Source organism: Strix aluco, chromosome 8, assembly GCF_031877795.1.
Source record: "Strix aluco isolate bStrAlu1 chromosome 8, bStrAlu1.hap1, whole genome shotgun sequence".
In the NCBI taxonomy this organism is placed as follows: Eukaryota; Metazoa; Chordata; class Aves; order Strigiformes; family Strigidae; genus Strix; species Strix aluco.
The window spans coordinates 14,138,119-14,162,913 of NC_133938.1; the positions used below are offsets into that span (position 1 = coordinate 14,138,119).

General features: G+C 40.2%; 1 protein-coding gene across 4 annotated transcripts; it reads left to right on the top strand.

Moving 5' to 3' along the window:
- Nucleotides 1-1,833: 1,833 nt before the first annotated feature.
- PTGFR (prostaglandin F receptor) lies at nucleotides 1,834-24,327 on the top strand. Of its 4 annotated transcripts, none has more exons than XM_074833234.1 (3): nucleotides 1,834-1,894; nucleotides 3,055-3,902; nucleotides 22,139-24,327. In XM_074833234.1, exons 2-3 carry the CDS (start codon nucleotides 3,114-3,116, stop codon nucleotides 22,442-22,444), a joined length of 1,095 nt encoding a protein of 364 aa, XP_074689335.1. In that variant the 5' UTR covers nucleotides 1,834-1,894; nucleotides 3,055-3,113; the 3' UTR covers nucleotides 22,445-24,327. The 4 variants fall into 4 exon arrangements, with proteins under 4 accessions (XP_074689335.1, XP_074689336.1, XP_074689334.1 ...); XM_074833235.1 differs by lacking the exon at nucleotides 1,834-1,894 and having other exon boundaries at nucleotides 3,054-3,902; nucleotides 22,139-22,393; nucleotides 23,909-24,327; XM_074833233.1 differs by lacking the exon at nucleotides 1,834-1,894 and having other exon boundaries at nucleotides 3,054-3,902.
- Nucleotides 24,328-24,795: the final 468 nt, after the last annotated feature.

The window sequence follows — 24,795 nt, forward strand, 5'->3', positions numbered from 1 at the left end:
GATGCATTCTACAAGGGAGTTTTCCTTTCTTACTCTAACTACATTTTTATAAGCACACTGAAACATCTGTCTTGAGGTTTTTCTGTTCTTTTCTTTGGCTTGATCTACCTGATAATGGCATTTTAGCTTCTACCTCCCAGACTTCAGGGTCTTTAAGTACCAGCTTCATTGCTTCTTTTCAAACAGAATTGCCCCCCATTTCAGGGGGAATGGGTGAAGAAATCTGGCTAGGAAGGAAGGGCACAGTGCAAGCTGTTTGTAGTTTGAGATCTCCGTCTCCATTTATTTCTGGGCAGGGAAACATAAAATACTCTTTTCCTCTGAACTTTAATGGGCAAGAATATATTTTGAGAGGTTTTTATATTTTATTGTTGTCTTAAAAAGAATTTCTGGGCATTTATAGGTCCCAGTCAGACCAAATTGACCATTTTTGCTCATTGTATGATAAGATGCCAAAATCTGAGTGTTTTGAGGAAGGTGGCCATTGCATGGTGCTTTTAACTGTTTATGTATGTGACTTGAGATACTATTTGAAAGAATGGATTTAGCTCGCCTGTATTACTTCACTGGTGGATTAGGGAGAGGCAAATTATATCCATAGTCTTCATGATATGAAGGTAAGTAAAAGGTGTAACAGGTTTGAGTATTTTAATTTTTAAATAATTGCCTTGTGGAGCTAGGAGTAGTACAACACAAGGCTGTGTCAATGGACACAAATGCAAGCTCTCCATCATTCTTGCCCATGACAAATTCTGTAATACTTTACAGTTTGATATTTTGACCTTGATTTTATATTTTGGTTTATTTCTGTAGTAAGAGTTTTTAATAAAAATTCCCATTCAGGCCTGCTTGGTAGTCCTGGACATTGATGGATGAAAGCACTTAGAAGTTATCTATAACTTCAAGTTGTAACAGCCTGAGTATGTGATGGGAAACGAAGAACCTTTGGATCTCGAGCCTTATCGGTAGTATCATTAACTCCTCCTCTGGCCGTGGTCTTGTCATGTTGCTCCGGTGGAGAAACGGGCCAAGGCGCACGGTTACCTCTGCACGGTCCGGGGGGTGCGAGGGGCGTGTGTCTGGTGATGCGCACAGCTGCCCCCGCGGGCAGCGCTCCTGGGGGCCACCCCGGCCCGAGCTCCCCGGTGCTGGCCGAGAGGGCGGTCGGGCAGGAGCACACGGAAAGTGCAGGGGGAGGCTGCGGCTGCGGACGGCTGCGGTCTCCCGGTTGCCCCGTGAGTGCGACTGCTGTGGCTGCAGCACCGTGGGGCAAGAGCTCATCCTGCCCGGCTGGGGTGGCCCCGTCGCCCGGCGCCGTGATGTGACACGGCAGCCTGGCCCTCCCCGCCGGAGACACCTCTGGGCACCCCGGCACAGCGGGGCCGGAGGCTCCGCGCTGGCGTGCGAGGGGCGAGCTCCCTGCGCCGCAACCTGCTCCCGCGGCGGGGGGCGGCCTGACCTCAGGGCCTTCACCTCCCGGGGACAACGCCGAGCGCCCGCGGGGCTGCCCCAGTTGCCCCGCAGCCCCCTCTAGAAGGGCCGGAGGGGGCAGGTGCCGCGTCCCCGGGCGCCCACGGACCCCCCCGCTGCGCAGCGCGGGGGGCAGCAGCGACCCCCGCGGCGCGACGGCACGGCCCTCCGGGGGGACGGCGACGGGCAGCCCGGCGGCCCCGGCGCTGGGGGTGGCCGGGCCCCGGGGTCGGGGGCGGCCGGCGGGGAGGGAGGGCGGGAGGCCGAGGGGGGAGGCGAAGGGAGGGCGGGAGGCGGGCGGCGCCGGGGGGTTGGAGGCGGGGGGGGGGGGGGTGTGTGTGTGAGGCGGGCCGGGCGGCGGCGGCCAGCGGGGCACCGCGCTGCGGGGCTGCGCCTCTCCCGGGCGCCGCAGAGCGAAGCGGAGGTGAGCGGCGGCGGGCCGGGGCCGGGGCCGAGGGAGCGGTGCGCGCCGGCGGGGCTAGGCGGCAGAAGCGCTGCGGAGCCGCGGGTCGGGGCCGGTACCAGTGCCGGCCGGTGGCACTTGTGCCCGGCGCGGCGGGCTTGCCCCGTCCCGCCCCCGGCGGCAGCGACGGGCACTTAAGGGCGCTGCCGGCGGCCGTCGGGAGCCCCGTGGGCTCGGGCGCGCTCCCCCGGGGCTGCCCACGTGCTCGCGCGGCCGCGGGGTCCGCTCTGGGAGGGGAGGCGAGGGGAGGGGGAGGCGGGCGCGGGCGTTCCGTGCGGGGAGTTTGCCGGCTCCGCTCCCCTTTTGCCGTCCTGAAGGATGGAGGTACCGGCTGGTCCCGGCGTAGCCGTGTCTGATGTAGCTCAGTGATTGAGAGGCTTCGGCGGCTCTTTGTAATATGCGTTATTAAAGCTGCTCGTCCTTCTGCACGGGAAGTTTTTGCCAGCAGGAGTGTCTTGAGAGTATAGACGGGAGATAAAGTGTAAAGAAACTTGTAGAATTGGCTTCTGAATAAGGGAGCGTCTGAAATTTAAGTTTGTGCTTCAGAGAGGGAGCTGGGAAGTTGGAGACTTCAGTGTTGGTTAGGTTAAGGCTTTAGAACATTGAATTGTGAGAGGAAAATTACTTGGAAGATGTTAGGACATTGTTTTGAAAATAAATGCTTAACAGTGAGAAGAAAAACGGAGTGTGATTATCATCTCAAAACATTCCAGTTAGAGTATTTCACTTTTGACTGTGGTTGGGCTGATAAATACTTTCATTCTAGGAGTATGTTGCAAAAGCATTTGTTTATATATGTAGTTTAACCACCAGCATGTTTTGTACGGTTTCTCTGATTATATGTACATAAGCGTTCTATATTTTATACATTATTTTGTATATCTTATATATGCAGAGACTATAAAGATACTGTACGCTATATCTGCATTGTATAATGCATGCAGATAATTGTTTTATCCTGTGACTGATGTGCTTAAAATATGACACCATATCATATCACTCAGAAAAAAGGGAAATTAGATTTGTACCACAGACTAATATTATGGAATTTCTGCTTCAAATGTCATTTGAACAGTGGTATGCCTTTTACAGTGTGTGTATATTTGTTTTTAATATTGCAGATGCCTTTTGATTGCAAGACTGCTGAAATGTTTTGAGGGCTGCCTCTCCTTTCCTAACCATGAACAGTTCAAAATCACCAGGGCTGGCTGGATTTGGAATCTTGAAAAACACAACTTGCCACACGGAGAAGAAGATTTCAGTTTTCTTTTCGATAATCTTCATGACGGTGGGAATTTTGTCCAATAGTCTTGCAATAGCAATTCTCCTGAAGGCATATCAGAGGTTTAGACAGAAATCAAAAGCCTCCTTTTTGCTTCTTGCTAGTGGTTTGGTCGTCACAGATCTCTTCGGCCATCTCATCAATGGAGCCATTGCGGTGTTTGTGTATGCATCAGATAAAGACTGGATTCGATTTAACCAGTCCAACATTCTTTGCAGTGTTTTTGGCATCTGCATGGTTTTCTTTGGTTTGTGCCCGCTCTTCCTGGGCAGTGTGATGGCTGTTGAACGGTGCATTGGAGTCACTAAGCCAATATTTCACTCTACAAAAATGACTTCTAAACATGTGAAAATGATGTTGACTATGGTATGTCTGTTTGCTGTTCTTATAGCTTTGCTGCCTATTCTTAGGTTTAGAGCCTATCAAATTCAAGCATCGAGGACCTGGTGCTTCTATAAAACAGAACATGTTGAGGACTGGGAAGACAGATTTTATCTCTTACTTTTTTCTTGCCTTGGGTTACTGGCCCTTGCTATTTCATTCTTGTGCAATGCTGTCACAGGAATTACCCTCTTAAGAGTCAAATTTAAAAGTCAACAAAGACAAGGCAGATCTCATCATTTTGAAATGATCATTCAGCTCTTGGCTATAATGTGTGTTTCTTGCATTTGCTGGAGTCCATTCCTGGTAAGAGCCTAATGTGTTTGCCAATTTTTAATGCACATCACTGTATAAAAGTAATACTTTTTTATCTCCAGGTTTTAAGGTGCTTTTAGCTGCGATAACAGCTCCATTCACTCTTCTGTGTATTAATTTTACAGCATAGTGCCCAGAATATATGTACCTGTGCATCTATAACAAAAATGGTAATTATTCTCCACTTCTAATCAGAAGCAAAATACACTGAGTAGGATAAATATGTAGGGACTGTGAGGACAGTATTTCCCGTGCTGTGAAGCAGACAGTGGTAGCAGAATGGGGGCTAGAATAAATCAGAGCAAATACTGAGCTTGTTCAAAAGTTCAGTGAAATTTTGGAGTGGCAAGTCTGCTTAGTTTGTACTGTGGTTCATATAATTTTTTATTTATGGTATTCTGTTGTTATTATTACAGTTTACAGCTACTGTGTTATGGAAGATAACAGTTAAGAACATAAAAATCCTCTACTCCATTAGCAGGGTATTAAAGGTATTAAGGTTTTAGAGTCATGTTAAAAACCAGTGGTTGGCAGTGGGTTAAAATAAAAATTTGGTTTAGACCTAACCAAGCTGGGTTTGTAATCTGGACAGATACTAGGAAAACTGCTGCGTGCAGTTGGTGCGCTCTCTCAGCTGTCCTGGCTGTAACTTAGGTCTGCTTGCTGGTAACTGCTGTGACTCTTCCAAAGCGGTAAGTGTTGCTCATGTTAGCGTGTGCTCTGTCAGCGAGCAGGGTCAAAGGAAGCAGGATTATGATAGGGGAAGGATTTTGACAGCTCCTGTTGTATGATGGCATTATAAAGCTGATATTAACTGTGAATCTTTTTACTGAAGAAAATTTTATTTTTTTACTAGGGTGAGAGAGGTTAAGTTGCAAATAATATGAGATCTTAATTTCTTTCTTAGAAACAAGGTCCCATAGTTTTCCACTGATACGAATGAGGAGAAATTTTGGTTTGAGCTTACAAATATAGAAATTTAAATCTGAGATCTGAATCAGATCCAGCTATATCTAATCTACTCACTGCCTATGGTATAGTATGGAGTTACCTGAACTAGTTCAAAATTAGATACTGATATTAGCTGCAGCAGTTGGGTATATCTGGCAGGTAGCATTGAATTAATAGGCTTCAAGGAGAGAGTCTGGATACAAATCTCTGATTCACTGAAATGCACAAAATCTCTTTTACTTTTGTTCAACACACACACACACAGAGTTTTTCGAGGCTTGCTCTGCAGCATAGTTTAAATTCATGTTGGGTTTTGTCAGTGTCATGGCTGTAGTGTATAGGCTATAAACAAAGTTGTCAGAACAGCGTAGCACGCTTTTGTAGTGAACTTCCTTCCAGTTACTTCCAGACACCTCCTGAAATTTGTCTGGGGCAAGCCACAGAATGGTTTTCAAGAAAATCAACTGTGGCTTTACTTTTAATGAAAAAACAGTATATTACCCTCTGGTGATGTTTATTTTCAGATAAAGTAACTGTCCTTAAAGGTTGGAATTACTGTGATTTTTAAAAAGCCCTCGAGTGTCAAAAGAGCTATAGACTTTTTTAATTCAAGAGAGATACTTCGTTTATTCAACATGTGAAGGAACACTAAATTGCAACTACTGTGGTTGTTTTTTCAGTGTTCGTAATTTTGTTATGCTTTTCAATTTTTATTACTTATAAAAACATAATTAAAAAATCTTGACAATCTTTAATGAAATCACAGCACTACTTTTGTTAAAGTATTTAACTTCATCTAAGTTGTAGTTGACAATGAATTGTTATTTCAGCAGCAAAATTTTTCAGAGCCTTTTCAGTTTGGTGTTTTCATCAGCTGGCGATGCAGACCACTGAATGGATTCTTGCTTAATTTTGTACTTGGTAGTTTTTGGGACTCTGTTGCAGAGGGAGGTGATCCACAAGCAATTCTGGTTCATTGGGTGGCAAATCTGTCAGTGGTCTCTGTGAGTTCTGGGCTCGTGACGCTTTGCTTCTGGATCTCTTTTGAAATGAGAACAGACAAACTATCACCAAAATTAGCCTGGCAGTATGGAAAATAGTTCTGCAATAGGGACAAATTTATGTTAGAAACAAGAAGTTAAAAAAAATTAGTGTAAGGTAGGATTTAGTTCTTGGAACAAAGCTTCAAGGAAGTGAACGATTAGTGTTTAAGCCAGAGAGTTTGATAGTCTGGGAAGGGCAATAGGATGGGATCCTTTTGGTAGGCATTACCTTTCTTAGCTATTAGGTTTGTAGAGTTTACATCAAAGTTAATTATCTGAGTTACTCAATCTTTGTTTTGATATTCTGTTCACTGAATACAGGCAGAATTATAAGTGCAGTGTTAATTTATCAAGCTTTATTGGACTGTGGTGGAGCATACAGATGCAGTGGAATAAAGCTTTGCCAGGAACGTACTGCTAAAGTGTTACAATAAAGAGATCCAGGGTTTATCAAGGCGTGTGATGTACGGTGAATTGCTGATCCAAATCAACTTGTCCAATTTATCTGAAACCTCTCAGGGCTTTTAATTTGTGAAACAAATGGTTTACATTCTATTATATAATCAGCATATATCAAAATAAGTATTTTTTGAAATAAATATGAGCAGGTGTTCATAGGTGAAATTATTTGGTAAAGTAGCTAAATACATGGTTATTTTGCAATCATTTGCTTGTTTAATTTTTTCTTGAAGTTAAATCTAGAAGTCAGTGTCAATCTTTGAATTGTGAATTTTACTCATGTTCTTTATCCCAAAGAGTATACAAAACAAAATGTTACTTGAGAGTGAATAAACCAAAGCACTTAGAAACCAAACAAACCTTTGGAAGCGAAAGCAGAGGAAGACGATGCAGTTTATGCCACACGTAGTTTGCAGTTACAAGAGTTCGGATTTATTTGGTGTGATTCTCCATCTGATGAGGGGTTTGCTTTGTTTATTTTTCTTCTGTTTTTAATCTAGTCTGGTGTTATGTCAGTTGTCATATGTACCAAAATCAAGTCTATCCAATACTGTAATCCAACTGCAGATTTACTTCACTAGTAGACTTCCCCCCCCCCCCCCCCCCCCAAGTGGAGTAATATTTTCAGTCACTGTCCTGTGCTAAAATCACCTTTAGGTGACATTAGAAGCACAAGACCCTGAATCATCCTTTATGTTGTCTGGTGGGGAACTGACTTCTGCACCTGCTCAGTGGTAGTGAACTTGTTTTGTTGCCTTTATATATGTGTATAAATGTATATATATATAACATTTAATATTACATATAATAATATATAATATTATAATCAATCACCACCTCTGTTTTAAGACTCCTGCAGATCTGGAGAGTTTTTCAGAAGCGGAGCCCATGGCGTGTCTCATGTGGAGCTTTGCCTGGGGCTGTTGGACAGGGACTTCCTTCTGATTATTTCTTTTCCTCCTTCTGATTATTTCTTTTCCTCCTTCTGATTATTTCTTTTCCTCCTTCTGATTATTTCTTTTCCTCCTTCTGATTTCTTTTCCTCCTTCTGATTTCTTTTCCTCCTTCTGATTTCTTTTCCTCCTTCTGATTTCTTTTCTGAAGCTCCATCTCATCTGTTCCTCAAAAGTGAGCAGCTTTTTCAAATTTTCTGTCACTGTGTGGGAATCTTTCCTTAATGAAGTACCAGAATGAGGAGTACTCCCTGCTTCTTCCCTTATAGGGGAACATTTATCTCCTTTTGAAGAGATGAGAGCAGGAGGGAATTCACAAAAAAAGCAACATGTGAAATTCACGAGTTTTTCGGTAATCTAAGTAGTCAATGATTTGCAGAGGCACATTTGTTGTGACAGTCCAAATAATTTTGCTTTGTGATGGGTCATTCCAGGAAAATATGTTCCAAAGATAGTAACATCAATTTCTCGGTGTAGTAAGTCACCTTTTTTCATGCTTGCTAAAGTCTTAGCCCTTTGCTAGGGATATGTGAATTTTGTTGGATAAATTTGGTGCCTAGGGGTTGGATTCCCAAAGCAAATAGTTGCGCTGGAGCATTTTGTGATAAGTATCTCTGATGAAATAGATTGTTATATAAAGCGGTTTTTGGCTGTGACGATGTCTGGCCTCTCATGAAACAGCTTGTTTTTGGAGCTGTGTTCTTATGAGCAAATTCTGATCAGTACGTCAGATTCTATGGGGCTCAAGGGATAAACATATTTTAAATTTTGTTTTTGGAGTAGCAAAGTGAACTCCCTGTAATTATGGACAGGAGGAGTTTATTTCAGAATGAATTTATCTATGGGAACAAATTATGATATGGAGAAATGTCTGATTTTTTTCATGTATGGAACACAGTCTTATCCTGAGAAAAATACTTCTACATTCAAATTATTCTTGTTAAGATCTTTTTCCATGCAGTTATCTGATTACTTTCGTTCCAGTTTTACCTCCCCTCTACTGCAGAAAATAGCCACTCCTGGTGTTTTTTTGAAAGACCTCAGCTCTTTATTTCATATGATTAAATCAGCTCTTACTCAGTTGATTTTTACTGCCTAGATTAATTTCTAGCAGTCTCTTCTCATGTAATCTCTTCCCTTTCCAATTTGTTATGCTAATTGTGTCTCTCTGAATTTGCTCTGCCTTCTTCTTGTCCTCAGATTGTCTCATGCAACAAGGCTTGATGGTTGGTTTTTGTGCACTTAGGGCTACATTTAGCTTACAAATTGTTGAATCACTCCAGCCTAGAAGCTTCTGGAGCTGGTCTGAGTGGTCCTTTCAGTGAATATGCTGCCGGAAAAGATGAGAAGGGCAGTGGTGCATTAACAGGGAGGCTCTTGGTGGAATAACCCCATTCCATGCCACCCTGGTTGCTCCACCAGGTATTTCGGGTGCTGAGACAGACTTATGGTTGGTATGTGCTGAAGAAGGTCAGTAGGTTGCAGGTTTTACACTAACTAAATTCTAGGCCATGTAGTTGCATACAGTATAAGGTACTGCTTTGTACAAGGCAATCCTCTGTGCATCTCATTTTAGTGTTTTTGTATGTGTAGTCATGTATATGCATGCACAGTGACACTTTGCTGGGAGTTCATACCTGTGTTACCCTTGAAGCACCTCCCTCCATTCCTGTTTTCTGTATTCTTTATTAAGCTGGCAGTTTAAATTTCTGTTATACTACATTATGCTTACACGTGCAATGGGCATCATGTATATGAGCTCGTTGCTTTATTAATGCTGTTTCTATGCCTTCAAATATTTCTAGTTGTATTGTCCCTACAACAAAATAGTTAAAAAATTGTCCCTTCTCTTGTGCTCTCATGACTGGTGATTTTCATAATCAGAAAATGCAACTGAGGAAAAGCAGATACAAGACGTCCCAAGATGCAGGTCCGTGCTTTGCCAGCGAGGCCCTTGTCACCATGCACAGTACAGCCACCCCAGATCTCATGGGTGGCTGCTCTGCACAAGTGAATTCTCTTACACTATCAAAACACGTTAGTCAAAGCTGCAGCCTCTGTGAGCTCGTTGTGCCTGCACAGGCACTGTCAACAAGGAAAGTGATCTTTTCTGTTGAAAAAGAATAAATTAGGCTTTCAATTTCCAGTTGTCTGTTTCTGAAGACTGAGGGAGATACTCTTAAACATGTTTAGTGAACCTTGCAGCTTTGAATGCTGCTGTAAAAGTTACTTTCACAGGGAAAAATGCACTTTGTCTGTCATTTTCAAGATTCAGATTTTAAAGGACATAATCAATGATAATGACTATGTTTGTGCTGGCTTTTGTCATTGAATTCTTGTCATGTTTTGCTAGAACAGTTGTCTGTTGACACCATACAAAAATGGACTGTGTTGTCAGAGTACGGAAGATGTAGTTTGAGTTGGGTCAGGGCTACGCTCACACCCTGCCTGTGGCAGACTGAGTGGTACAGGAGAGGTGACCTGCTGCAGGACGCCCATGCAAGTACCTGTTAGATGTTGTCACTGCATCTCTTGAGTCAGGTGCAAACCCATCTCAGGAGCCCATTTCTGCCACAATGCTTTTAATAAATGAACCAGTTTCATAGGGAAAGGAAAAAAGCTTTTTGCTAGCAGGCCTTCTAGATACATCTCTTTATCTCTAGCCTGAAGCATCAATACAGTAATGGTTATTGTTGACTGCAGGTTGTTACTTCTCTTCCAGTCCTTGCTGTGTCAGAAGAGGTCAGATCAGGAGCGGCTGTTTGACTGAATAAAATGCTCCCTGAGTTCCTCTGGAAACTGAAAAAAAATCTCATATGAGTTTGCTTGTCTTTCAAGCTACACTAGAAGAAGGGCTCTCACTCTTCCTCATATCATGACCTTTTAAGTGCTTGCTGAGTTTCTCAATACATCTCTGCAAATTCAATTACTATTCTTGCTTAAGTTCCTCTGAATGAGCTTCTGATACTCAAGGTTAAATTGCTGAAATGTTACTGTAATTCCTAAAATTATGGCCCAAAAGATATTTTAGAATAAATAGCTGATTTTAGGGGTTAGGAGGAAAGAGAACACTCATTCTGATTGAAGTTTTTGTTAGTCTCAAGACAGAAATGTCTTTTTAGCTTAGTTTCCTGTGGAATAAGGTTTAAGCAGCAACTCAGACAATTTTGAGCGTGCTTGTGATGCCACCATGAAAATACTCCATGGAAAGAAATCGCAGGTGTTTGCAGAGAGAGAATAGCAAAGTTTAATACAATGCATTTAAAAATGAAATCTACCTATTCAGATGTGTTTATACGATGCTAGAAACCCTTGGATAAGATGTTCATGTCTTGTTTTAGTGTCTGCTCCGTTGGGGATTTGCGAATCTGAGTCACTTGTCTCCCTCATCTGAGCGGGACGTGACAGTTGGTTGTAGAGACCTTTCTTTTATTTTGGATTCTTAAGAGGCCCAGCTGGCAAATTTCCACCAGGTTACATGAGAAATGGAATGAGCATTGGTTTAGAGTATACCCACCTAAAGTTATATTGGATTTCAAAGGTACTGCTTCTGTGTTCAGAATCAGTCTGTTCCTATTTTCATCTTTTACAGCTTGTAGAGATCTTACAGGCCTTCGCCTTTCTGAGAAATATGAATCATTTAAAAAAAATGTTTTTAAGTGTGGGCCAGGGCGTAGTTTATCATAGAGTGCTTAGAAACTCTATATTAATTATGGCTATATTTGTAATTCAAGTGTTTACCTTCCTGTCACAGAAGTCAGGGAGTTGAGCAACTGAGATACTCTCTCAACGGGAAAGAAGTTCTGGAGAAGAAATGGATGGTGGTCAGCATACTGTCCTGCAGTAATGATGTGAACCAGGGAAGGAAAAAGAGCTGAGATTGACAGATTGTCCTTTACCAAAGGCTTTTGCGGAAGCATAATTATAGTTTTTGTTATCTACGTTTACTTGTGCTGTTTGGAAAAACTTATGTAAAGCCTTCTTCTGAAAATGCAGTGCCATCAGAATGCAATGGGATTGGTTTGTTTGGGAGAGAAAAAGTAAGGAAGGCAGTTTCCAGTCATGTGAGAACATTGCATTTTCAAAGCAACGTGGCCCTGTGTTTACTGCAAAATTGCTTGCTGCTTGATTTTTAAATTTATATTATATGTAAGAATTAAACCATAAAGATCTATAAATTGAAACACGATTATTTCATTCCAAATAGATGTCAGTGACTTTCACAGAAAATCTTTTTTTTTTTTCAATTTTGAAGTTGCCATCTCAAAAAATTAAATTCTGAAAACTTCAGCCAAATAAATTTGCCATTCATAATCTCCCCTTATTTATTCAATTGGTAAAGTTTTTGGATTCTGTGCTTGATATTAGAAAGCAAGTCAATTTGACATACACTCCAATTTTGTTTGAAATGAGAGAATTCTTCCTATTTCCTAGATATTACACTTATTCAGACCTTTCTTGCTTGAAAATACCATACACTGCATAACCATTTTTGGAAAATTATACATGGCATAACCATGGTTGGATGGTTATTTTAGGAAAGCTCTCTTTCCTGACTGTCTAAAGACTTTAAATGGTAAACTTGTTGCTGAGAAATCTCTGGGACAAATACACTCACATGGAACAACTCCAGGAAGTCCTTCATCCTCACCAGGTTTAACACGACAGACATCAGGGTGTGATATACGTTCATATATTCTGTGAGATATTTAGTATGTTGTTAATTCACAATTGTAAGTTTTTCATGGTGGTTATAAATGCTTTCTAGCAGAAGTTACTTGTCTCAGTAGTGGTGTAGAATCAGCTCATGTCTAAGAGAACGCATTATTTGGATCCTCTTCTGGGAAATATGCTGTTTAGATTTAAAACAGAGCAATAATTCTTATTTCATGTGCTCTTAAGACTTAAATTTGACATTAAAATATTCAGAAATTGCTCAATTGCAACTTGGGTTACAAGCTCCCTGAGGAAGGTGCCTGTTTACTGTGTGCGTGCACAGTGCCCAGCAGAGCAGGAGCACAATTCTGTCGTGTGTTCTGTGTATGTGCTTTTAGAAATAGTAACAGTCATGTAGCAGAACACTACAGAAAGGGTTTACACCAGGAATTACAGTAAGGTTTTAGTAATTGCGACTCATTCTTTTGGATTAATTCTCATATCGGATGAGGTGAAATAGCTGAGCGACTGAATGAGCCTGAGCTGCGTTGTAGGTGATATACTGTCTCTTGCTGAAGGATTGCTCTTATCTACTCCAGACTGAGCAGGGAGTGCAGAGCAGCTCGTAAGCTCGCTCTTAGCTCTTCTCTTTAATGAGCCCTGTGAAGACCTTATTCAAAGACATGTGCTAAGGGCGGGTTTGAAAGGCATTGGAGTTGTCTTTCTGCAAGGTTTCCCAAAGAAGTCTGAAGATGAGCATTTGAGTAAGGAATGTCCTGAAGTGAGGTTTGTAAGACAATTAGGTCTCAATACTAAACTCACAGAAACCAAAGATTTCTTTGTCATTGGAGAAATGAAGTTAATGACTGATCTCCAGCTGGTCCCCTACTTGCTGTCCCAGACCTGTGTGCTGCCAGCTGCCTCAGGTGGCTTGAACTCTGGCATAAGCTGGCTGTGCATGGCTGTGTGGCCACCCCAGTGTTACGGGAGATGTAAAGCATGTTGTGAATCTGCCTGTGAGCAACTCGTCACCCATGTTATGACAAACATCAGGACACGGGGAGGAAGACTCTTGTGCTGGCAGGGATGTGGCCAGCTGTGTTCTCTTCTGCCTTACTGCATGGAAAGGTGTTAAAACAGAAGGTGAAGCAGGAAGGACGTGAGGATCCATGTAAGCGGTAGCAATTTGTTTTAGGATTTACAGTTCATTAGTGTGTTGGAAATAAAATTGAATTCCCATTTTACCAGGAGCGTGCATTTGCAGAAGTAGTGAGAAATAAATCACTCTTAAATGGAGATCTGATTTTTCTCTTCCCTCCTCCACCTAAAAGGTGGTCCAACTGCACAGAAGTCCCTTTTAATTTATTTGCCAATATTAAAAAAAAAAATTGCAAATTATATATACCAGCTTGGTAAATATATTGCTAATTCATTAGCTTTGATATTTCCGTTCATAGCTTCTTAGTGTACTTCTTCAGAATGATGTATAGAATAAGTCACTTTATTAAAGGTGTTTTTTAAAAAAATAACATGAAAGGAACACATCACATCTTCATTTGCCCCCAGGCAGATTTGAAAATACTGCAAGATAGCACCAAGTCATTAGGTGACTATGACTGCAATCCGTCTTTAAAAAGATTTTGTTTCTTCCACTGTGTATGTTGCATACATGGTAAGCATAAACATACATAAAATATAATTACAAATTAATACATCTTTTTTTTTTTTTCCCTCCTTATTTTCCCCCTACACCCATGTAATAAACTCCATAATTTCTCAAATAATTAAATTGAAGTTCTGACTCCATTGGTAGACAGTAGAGCAGGTTTTTTACTTTTTTAGAGTTGTTACTCGGTCTTGCAGGCTCCTCACACATCAAAGCTATCTGCATTCCTGAATTCTAGAAGAGGTGAAAAGGCCACTATATATCATCACTGACTCACTGTGAAATTCTTCTCCCTTCTTTTAACATTTCTAATATGTATGGATACCTCTGGATTCAGTGGTATTTGCCCTGAAAGCCTCCACGTATGTGCTGTTCCTCTGAAATCAGGGAGTGACCTGTCCAAGGAACCCTTAGAGAATTCAGCCTAATTCCTGGTTTCTTAGACAAAAGTAACAAATCTGGGAGAATTAAAAAAATGGCCAGGTAAGAATTGGCAGATTCTGCATTCCCTGTAGAAGAACATTTTCTTGCTCTTAAAGATGTAAGTGGAGGATTTGCCTCTGGTAGCTGAGGCTATATTGTATCTCTCCTCAGACATGTAAATACAGTGGAGGATGTCTTTAGTAATGAAGCAGCATGAACGTGGTGATGTTTAAAAAGACAGTTCACCTCTAAGCTATTGATTTGATCCTGGGCATAATAGTAATTAAATGCTGAATTTGTTAATATAATTATGGACCTTTGCAGCTCCTTTTTGCTCCAGGTTGTCTGTATATTGTCTCTTTTTTTCTGTATTCAGACAGTTCTCTTCCTCCCCAGTATTATGTGTTATTTGTCACTCTTTCTTTGGGTATTTGTAGGGTATTGGTGAGAGAAGTGGTGTTGCTCCTAAATCATGAGAATATTTATTTAACCAATAAAAATGTGATTGTTTTCCAAATGAGTGTGAAAACCTGAAAAAGGAGAGCAAGAAAAGAGACGTAATAGGCTATTCCCAGGGTTTGAAGCTTTACCCAACTGACCCTAATGGAGGAATAAATGGATCCTGAATATGTATAGTCCTTACATCCCTAAATACTTATTTATTTGATTTGTTTGTGCTTCTCAGGATGGTCCTTATTATTCAGTATTAGAAATACTTATTGTTTTCTGGTCCCAAGAGGTCTAGCAGTTGTCCTGTGAAGTTTCTCTCAGCATTTCTGGGTAAAGAATATTTTAATTTTATCTGTAAAATTGATTTTTTTGTACAAGAGGTTTTTGTTGTAGGCCTTGTTGTTAGGCAACAATACGTTCCTCGCTCAATGGAAGCAGGCTTTCTTGTAACTTTAAAACATGTTGCTCAGGAAACAGGTTGTTTATTTGACTTTGATACGGACACTATGTCTTTTCATTATGAAGTGAGTCATCTACTGTTTTCAATGCTAAAAATCTTCTCTATCCATATCCATTTTGCTTTCCTTTCAAATGAGTTAATCAGTTGAGCTGTGAGAGTAATTACATTGCCAGCTAGTTGAACCAAAGCATTTCTAGTTTTGTCGTGGAGTAGAGGAAAGAAAGAAAAAACTCATTCCAAGCTAGAAATATCTGGATTTTTTTTGAGGAACAAAAGAGAGGTGACCTGGAATGCTTCATTCAAGTCCAATCTGAATTTATGTTATGGCAAAACAGATGCAAATAGGTAATGTCTAAGGGGAATCATAGAATGGTTTGGGTTGGAAGGGACCTTAAAGATCACCTAGTCCCAACCCCCCTGCCATGGGCAGGCACACCTTCCACTAGACCAGGTTGCTCAAAGCCCCGTCCAACTTGACCTTGAACCCTTCCAGGGAAGGGGCATCCACAGCCTCTCTGGAAAGTTGACAGAAAATAAAAGCTTCACTTTCAGTTAATGTTTGCAAGTTTATGCACACAAAAAAATCCTTCTGTTTATGAGGCTTACTTCATAATTTTATTCCTGCCTTATACAGAGCATGGTAATGCCAAAGGCATTTAATAAAATATAAACAGTGAGTATAATGTTGTGGCACTTTACATTTGTTTTCAGTAATTTTGACAAATTCTTGCATACATAAAAATCTCATTTCAAATGATGTTTCCAAATGTTTGTTCAGAAAGTGTATTGCCATCCATAAATACTTTGCATAAAACTGTAAAACCACAGATGGTGAAAATGTCACTCTTGACTCTAATGGCACAGTAATGGAGTGCAATAGACGGTGAGTCCTCTGCATGAGTCTGCATGAGGAGAGCAGAAAGCTCAGAAGAACTGAACAGCCTCAGCAAGGAGGGATCATATAGCAAGGTCAGACGGAGCTGAGCTGCTGGGTGACAAACACCCACAGAGCATTAATTTAATGTCATGGCTGCAGTGTTGTATATATGCTGCTACACTGCAGTCCTTTCTTTGGCATTCAGTTGATGTGAGATCTGCCCTACCATTTCAGAGGGCTGCTTGGACACTCTGTTTCAAGGCTTTGATCTTGCTAACATGAGACAAGGCACATGAATCCTGAATGGTACCATGTTCATTAAGCAGCATCATCACCTGGTGAGAAATTGCCTGGTCACAGAATCTACTGTGTCTGAGAAAGAAATATTAGGAACTATTTTCATTTGCCTTGTGGCAAATGTTGTGTTTTCCTGTTTTGTCTATACTTTTTTGAGTTTTATCACATCAGTAGTGCTTTAGGAACACCCCTGAGCACCTTTACTTTAGCTTTACAGTACCTCCAAAAGGTTTACGCAGCTCCATTTTAAGAAGGGTAAATATGGAGCACATGGAGGCTAAATAAACTTCTACAAAATGTCTTTGCAACCTCAGGTACCTCCGGTCATCTGAATCTTTTCTGTTTCTCATTTGGGTTCTGTGTTTCTTGAGAGAGAACGCGACCCTGATAGGGGAAAGGTCTTTCTCAGACTAGCTGCCTTTAACAGGTAAAACAGGTAACAAGTAAACTTGCATGTTTAGGGATGCGTATCATGGCAGGTAGTAGTTATCAGCCTTGATTTACCTGTTTTGGACTAGAACTTGATTTCGGGAGTTAGACGCAGATTTTTCCCCAACTGAATAGTGAGCCAGTGGATTCATTGTTAATTTTTAGTGGCATTATTATTTCTTCACAGAAGTGAGAAAAGGGGACTCCCTTATTTTGCTGCTACTTGTGAAGAGCTGATCCTGCAAAACTTTACACATGGAAATATTACATATCCTCTTAAAAGTACCCTCTGGACTTTAATGTGGAGGAAAACTTGCTAAAGCATTTTGTCTTCTTAAATTCCTTTTTAAATGCACAGTTTTTATAAAATCTCTATACCCACTTAAAATTTACTTGCTAGACCAAATGATCGTCTGGTATGGTTCTTGTCTTTTTTTAAAAAGGGAAAGGAAAACATTAGGGGAAGAACATGTTGCAGATCTAGAACATAAAAAGCATTATGTGGCATAAGTAGTACAGTGTGTGTACTAACACTTCGATGTCAGAAGTGGTGCGCTACGTATTTTTCTTGGAAGCTCTTGCTTTTAAGCTGACATATAGAATCACATAAAAAATAAAATGAAGCATACTCAGCTTTGTTGCAACAAATGCTTAGTTTATATACTGCAATATCTATATAGCAATGATATAGGCAATTTGCTGTCTGTTTCTTTTGTAATGGCTGTTCTTAGGAGACATAAAATGGTACATAAAATGTGAAGATAAATACATTTGGATTTCTCTCTCCCTCTCTTTTGCATTTTTTTTTCTTAAAGTTTGTGTTTATAGCATACTACAAAGTATCATCTTCTATCAGCTCTTGCCTGTAGCAGACTACAGCTTATTTGTAGCATGTATAAATACGGCAGTTCCAAAAACTTCTGGAAATTCAAAATAATTATGTATTTTTTGTTTCCATGGAGTGGGATATAATCAGTGGAATACCACTGTGAGTCCTGTGAGAAGGGGATATGCACCTCTGGACTCAACAGAACTATCAGTGATAAAATATAAGTACTCTGCAAATACTGAAAAAAACATGGACTTTCTTCCACTAATGGAAATTCTCAGAACTGCTTGTAATGAAATCCAAAGGAAGAGGAAGAGGTTTGGGAGGGTCTGCAAGGTTCCCACAAGGAAGTGGAGCCTGAAGGCTGAGCTACAGAGGAAGAGAATTTTTGATATTTGCCTGCTCTGCTTTCCATGTCAGTCTCTTGATAACTGTTTTTTATCCAGTTTCCTGAAGTCGAGGATAGAACCTGGATTTAGAGCCGATGTGGTGAAATGCATCAAAATAGCATTACAGTTTGTCTTATTTCCTAACTAGCTGTAAAGTCTGCTTCTTGTTTTGACTAGCTGTCCTTGAGTACTAACAGGAATGTGACTAAGCAGCACTGCCATTTAGCTTATTAGTTGTTCTCATATAATTGAGATCCAATTGGAAGGGAAATTAAAGTGATGCTGTTTATATTTGGAGAGTGGTGCAAAGCTTTGGAGCAATTTTTTTTCAGTTTGTTGCAGTGAGCTTTGTCCCAGAGGGACAGATGCTGTCTGCTAGATGCAAAATTGTAGAAGTCACCAATTTCAAAATGTTTTTAAAACCTTTCCATCGAAATTTCTGGATCTTGCAGAGTGAGCTTTGGTTTTAGTGAAGCCTAAAATTGGACAAAAAGGATGGAGAAGTTTAATGTATTGTGTCAAGTCCTTGCTTGACGCAAATTTGATTTCTCTGTATTTTTTTTTAGGGTCAGGGAATTCTCAAGTTTTTGCTTAAGCCATCAAGGACTAATACGAGTCAGAGTAACTTTATATCTTAAAAGTAGGCAGCCTTGGTTTAAAAAGTAGCTTTTAAATTTATGCTTTTGTAGTTACTTTCCTAAAGAAAGTTTGAATTGTATTGGTTACATCATGTGATACTTTCAATTTTTTTGCAAACCAAGGACATGTACTACACCTGTGTTAATAGATAAACATTGTATAATTCAGCAAAATGCTACTTGGATTTTTACATTTCTAAATATGTTAGAAAATGTCATGAGTGATGTTTATTATTTACCAGCTGAAGATTAATTTTCAAGTCATACTGCTGAATCTACATGAATATTAAATTCAGTTGTGGAGATCAAAGGCAACTAGGTATGATGCAATCATGTTGCCTCTTCCCCACTTGTGTACTGCTGGCTACAGAAGACAGAATTCCTTCATCATAGTCACTTGGTGGATCTACAGGGATGAAATAAAAGTCAGTCTTTGAATTGGTTCCTTGACTTTCAACTAATTATTGAACAGTATTAGTCAAATAAGAAGAAAGAAGTGTCTTTCTGTGCCTGCAGAGGAGGTCCTGCTCCCAGAAGTCAGCTTAACACTGCAGCAAGCTCTGATTGCAGTTTCTGAGATGGTGACTTGTGTCAGTTCTGTGACTTGACTTTCTTGCACCTAGGGAGTGAATATAGACTGTCTGTATGTTTTTCTTCAAACAAATCCTTTATTAAACAGCTGGTAGCATATTAGGCCCTTTTGTCACTTATGATTTCAATAGTACTTTGGAATAGTATTTTAAGATTTTAAATTTAAATTAAAAATTGACCATGAAAATTTAATAGAAATAATAATTTATATTGGCCTCACTCCATTCTACCCTTCTTCAGCTGGAGTTTAGGGTCTTGTTCTAGAAATCATCAGATGACTTTAGAAAGGCTCCAGTAGCCAGGACATGGCTTCCCCTTTGCCCTGTCTTTTGATGAAGTTGGCTTCAGTTGCTTGCAGTTTTCTTACATGTTTTCTCAGAAGACATGGAAGAGGTCCCAGTACAGTGCAGGCTCTGTGGAGGAATGAGAAGCTATCTCACTTCATACTTGGAGACAATGTGATGATAACATGTCTGTCACTACCGGTGCTCTGCCACAAATGTTTAGGATAAAATTGCTCATGCTTGGGGGTGGACTGAGATTCTCTTAGTGCAGGCCTATACAGAAATCTCAGCCTCTCAGACCTTCAAAAAGTTGGGATATTATTTTATGTTGGTTTTAGTGATACAAAAGGAAGCATTTTTTAATTTCTGCATAACATTCCCAAATGAAATAAGTAATATGGCTAGAAAATTCTTATTTTATGAAACAAAATTTGTAGGTAATGTAGACTTTATTACTTTCAATACAGGGATTCACAGCTGAATTGCTTAAGCATTTAACTATGTACATAAGCTCTACTTGTTGCTTGTGAGTTCAGATATATTATTTTTTGTATATCCAGTATTCAGAAGAGGTAACTTAATATGTTCTGGATAAAGCTTCTCCAAGTATCAGAATCCATAAAATTATGTACCAAATTTCCTTGTTGTCCTGATGTACTTTATGTAAATTCATACTCAAAACAGAGGTACTTTACGGTGAGACAGCAAGTTGAACAGCAAACGAATGGATTCACTTAGATGTGATTACTACTAAGTGGAAAGGCATCTCACAAGTTTGCTAGATAACATGTGAGAAGATAATACAGTTTTACAAAATCTGGATGGATCTACTTTTCCTAGATAGCAACATCTACTGCTTCCTTTTCCGGGCATGGAATTGCATTGGATTTGGCATTTATTAACTTTGTAGAATGCAAGAGAAGAACAACAAATGGAATTTTGAAGAACATCAAGAAGCAGATTAGGAAACTGTATCTCTGTATTAAGTCAAGCATGTGGTATATCGGATAAGAACGTTGCTCTGTGAGCTCTGTTGTGCTGTCATTTGCTGCCCAGTTCTACTTGCATGAGTAAAGAGTATTCTGTCTGAGTTTGGCTTATGGTATTGGACCTCTAATAAATAAAATGTAGGACTGTCCTGAGAAAACATCCTGTGCAGAAACCAAAGGAGTTGTCCAAGTTTGGGTGGGCTGCTGATGTCAGAGAGGAATGCGCCCAACGTTTGTGGGGTGAAAAGCAGATTCAGGGAACTGACTTGTAAGTGTTTGCGTTGGCTCGGTGCTCAGACATTCCTCCTCCTCCTCACACCAGTTCCCAGCTGTGCTTCTGCCAGTTTTACCAGCTTCCTTAGGAATGTTCCTAGGGGCTCTCTTCGCAGCTCCCATAGATGTCCGTACAGAAATGCTTCATCAAACACTTAAGCAAGCAAGTACAGTCTCCTTTTATGTGTTCACTCTGTTCCACTCAAGTTTATACTCAGATGTGGTGACCTGCACAAGCTATAGGTAGGGCCCAGAAATACAGAGAAACATTTAAAAAGGAGTAAAAGAGTAAAATAGGTTTCTGGAATCTTGAGCAGTAGTTTTCTCTCTTCATTCATTATTATTTTTTAGTGGTTTTTTTTTGTTTTGTTTTTTGTTTTTTTTTTTTTTTTACAATGTATCTTTGTGAAAATACGACTCTCTGCACTCGGACAGACTGGCCCTGCCTCTCATCGCCCAATAAATCAGCGTACTTGTAGCATCAGTTGTAAAATATCCTGTTTCTTAGTTAAATAACTGTATCACTTTAAAGGCTTTGGAACTGAAAGCCTTACAGTGTTTCATCTTTCTACCAAAAAAGTCTTCATGTGCTTTTAACATTAATAATAGAGAGAGATAATTTACCGCTCTCTGGCAGATTCCTGGCTTTGCAGAGTCAGGCTTTCTTCACACAGGAACTCAGGTTACAAAACCTCAGTGGCAGAAAGCCTGTAAAGGAGGGCTCTGCTGGGCAGGAGCCCCAGGGTATGTGTTTCACTAGGTCTGGTGTTTCAAAGCCTAGGCTGCAGCTCTGCAAAATGGAGAGGCCAGCCACAACTTACAGGGCTGGTGTAGCTCTTGGGTATCCTCTGCCAGAAGCAGTCCTGCTGAGCTATACTGGAAGACTAATGCCTCCATCCATGTGAAACTTGGCTCTGGCAGTGTTATTACTGGTGGAGGTCTGTCCATGTGCAGCACCTACACAGGTGAATGAAACTGTGTCTCCACTGGCAAGAGGAGGGGTTTCAGTGGCCTTTGTCACCATGGCTTAAATTTTCCTAGAAATCACTAAACCCTCTGGTGTCAATAAATTATGTTCTGTTGCAGCTTAAAACCTGTGAATCTTCTTGATGAAATCAAGGGGCTGGTATTCCTTATGCAGACTTGAATTTGGAAAATGGAAAAAAATAAATACCTTTCGTAAAAATGTTCTGATCTACCAGTAGCCTATATACTTGAAAAAATCAATCCCTGGAACAGTCTTGGCATTCATTGTTAGCTGAAATTCTGGCTAAATTTCATTTCTCGCTCAAATCAATCCCTGTTTTTTGGATGGTATTCTCTGGCTGGTTGCCATCCTCTGCTCAAGGTTCAGCAGAAGTAGTTCAGCAAAGACATATGCACGTCCTATGTGAAACATTAGAGGATTTCTAGGATTATAAATGTGCATGAAAGTATTTACTTTGCAATTGGAATGCATTGATGCTGTGAACATGTGAAGGTTAGAGATAATGTTGAAATGATTTCATTCATTTACATGCTCTCTTGGTGTATCTTTTTGATGTATAATTTTAAAATGTTCCATTTTCAGGTGACAATGGCCAGAATTGGGATAAATGAGAGTCGTTCAAAGGAGACCTGTGAAACTATACTTTTTGCTCTCCGAATGGCAACATGGAACCAGATTCTAGATCCCTGGGTGTACATTCTTCTCCGGAAAGCCGTACTTAAAAACCTGTACAAGATCACAAGGGGATGTTGTGGCGTGCACATCATAAACTTACACATGTGGGAACTCAGTTCCATCAAGAATTCTTTGAAGGTTGCAGCAATATCTGAGTCACCAGTAAGTTCCAAACAAATAAACCTACAGCCACTCAGCTCTGTGGGGCAATAAAGTTAAACACAGCGTATGAAGAGATGAGGGAGGCAACGCTCATACACGGGCAATACCTTCAAATGAATTCCAAGGCTCAGTGGTTTGGCATTTGTTTTAAATTGTGAGTGGTTTGCTCTTGTTGCTTACTGGTTTGATAGTGCTACTCCAAAAGATGCACTTGAATGTTTTAATTCCCTTTAGAATACATCCCTTCCAAAACTGGTAGTAGAATGATAAATCATAGGTACTAAAGTGGACAGGGTTCCTTACAATACGCCACACCAAATCCTTTACCTTAGCAGGCTTCTTAAGAACATATGCAAGTGCGAAAGTGATCTCCAAGGTAATTGTTAGAAGAAGCAGATTTTATCTACCAGTGATACCCCCAAATCATTTGCAGAGTCACTGTTTCCTAGGGTAAAATCCACCATCTTTTCTATAAGGGTATTCAATTGGGTATATAAATGATATTTAGCTTGTGCCCAGCTTATTAAATGATCCAGTTTGCTTGGTTCATTGACTTGACTTCTTAATTATTTGCTGTTCCATGAATTCTTGAGAGAGCTTCAGACTTCATCAGTGTAAGCATTCCTTTGAAATCACTGACAAAACATGAGGTTCCCTGTGGGAACACAGAAGCAGATCAGCTCAGCTTGCTTATAGTTACATTTTCAGAGCTATTGGTGAATTTTTACTCCTTTCAACAAATTTTGTGAAAGTAACCGGCATAAAGCTGTTGTCAGTCTGTAAAAAGAGTAGGTTGTTTTTTTTTTCCCCCCAAACTGAAGGAAGTTTCTTGAACTGTTCCCCTAATGCATATATTGAAATGCTCATGAGGTGTATCCGCTTCATTTGTAAAAGGTCACACGCATCTCATGAAAAATGTGGGTGACCAAATGAGCACCTCTGCAGGGAACTGCACTGGGAGCATGGTTTTGTTTGTGGAAACAAACTGCACACTCAGTTTTTGCAGGGTCTGTGTCTGAAGAGCTGAGGACATTCAGTATATTTGAAGGTACGTGAAAGTTTCCAGGACTTTACGTAGGAGGCCCTTCACCTTTAATGCTGCTAAAAGAAGCTTTGGTTTTTGTGACTGTATGGTATTCAGAAGCAAAAATGAGAGTATTAGAGACTTTGTAGCAGAGAGATTAAGATAGAAGTGTCTCTGCTATTTTTACCTACTTCAAATAACTACATTAGTGAATTGTTATATTTGGACAAAGTAGTTAAAAACTGATTCACCAAGAAGACAGTCTGAGGGATCAAAACTATTCACAAGCTAAAAATTCATGTTGTATGTGAGAATAGTTTAAGTCAGAAAATAAAAACCCGAAAGGTTTAAATATTTCATTTTTTTGCTTTAAAAGCTATTTCCTTTTTGTTTTAAAAAGGTTGAAAAATAAGTGGGTTAAATAACCCTGTAATGAAATGAAACGGTTTAATTCACCCTAAAGAATTTCTATATGTGATTTATTTTCTCAGTCACAGAGCTGATAAACCGTGGACAGATTTGATGCTGGTATAAGCTCCGTACTGTTTCTTCATGTTGGTTCTGCTGAAATCTGGAAGCGTTCAGTCAGTGCTCAGTTCAGCTTTTTCGTTTCATAGAATGTGATGCCAGTGTATTTGTTGACATAAATTATTTGTTCTTTATGGAACATTGTTGTTTTAGCAGCTGCAAAAAAATGTTGGTTTGTAAATTGTTGAGATATTTGATCGGTGAATGAAGCTCGTCAATGATCCATTTTGTTATGTGAATAAATGTAGCTTGTGTAGTTCATACTGGTTGACTTGTAAAACAAACAAAGAAAAGTTTATATGTATATGTGATTTCTTATATTTTGTGTAATAATACATGTTGAATGTAAATTGCAAAGCCTCATTAAAGTTATCAAACTGTATCTTGAGAGTTATGATATTTTTGCATAACAAAAGAGATCTGAAGCTGTTAAAAGTAATCCTTATGACAAAAAACCTCACACTGGATTCAAGCCAGCCACTGCCGTTCACATGTGTGATAACAGTTGTGAAGGTAGAGAGGAGGACAGCAAGAATTCGATAGGAGGTGCGTGTTCGTAAACTTCACTGTCACATGAGCAGCCCAGTGCAGCTGGTGGTCTAAGGCAGACAAGGTCAAGTTCTGATGATCCATGCTTAGAAAATGCAAATAAAAGTGGAGCTGAGGGAGCTTCATGTTTGGAATGAAAGTGTTTTTATCCAAATATCTGTCAACATGATTACACAGACTCATTAGTTTCACATACGCTATGAATCCTGCAAAAAAGTGAGCTTTGCTGTTAATATTTTTTCTTGTCCAGTGACATGGTAGCCTGCAGTGGCGGCTCAGGATACAGTCACCCAAGGATCTG

Excerpts from the sequence above, each read along its gene's own strand:
- PTGFR (XM_074833234.1), top strand. The coding sequence starts at position 3,114 with ATGAACAGTTCAAAATCACCAGGGCTGGCTGGATTTGGAATCTTGAAA. Across the intron at positions 3,903-22,138 it reads TTTGCTGGAGTCCATTCCTG|GTGACAATGGCCAGAATTGG; the intron begins GTAAGAGCCTAA and ends TTCCATTTTCAG.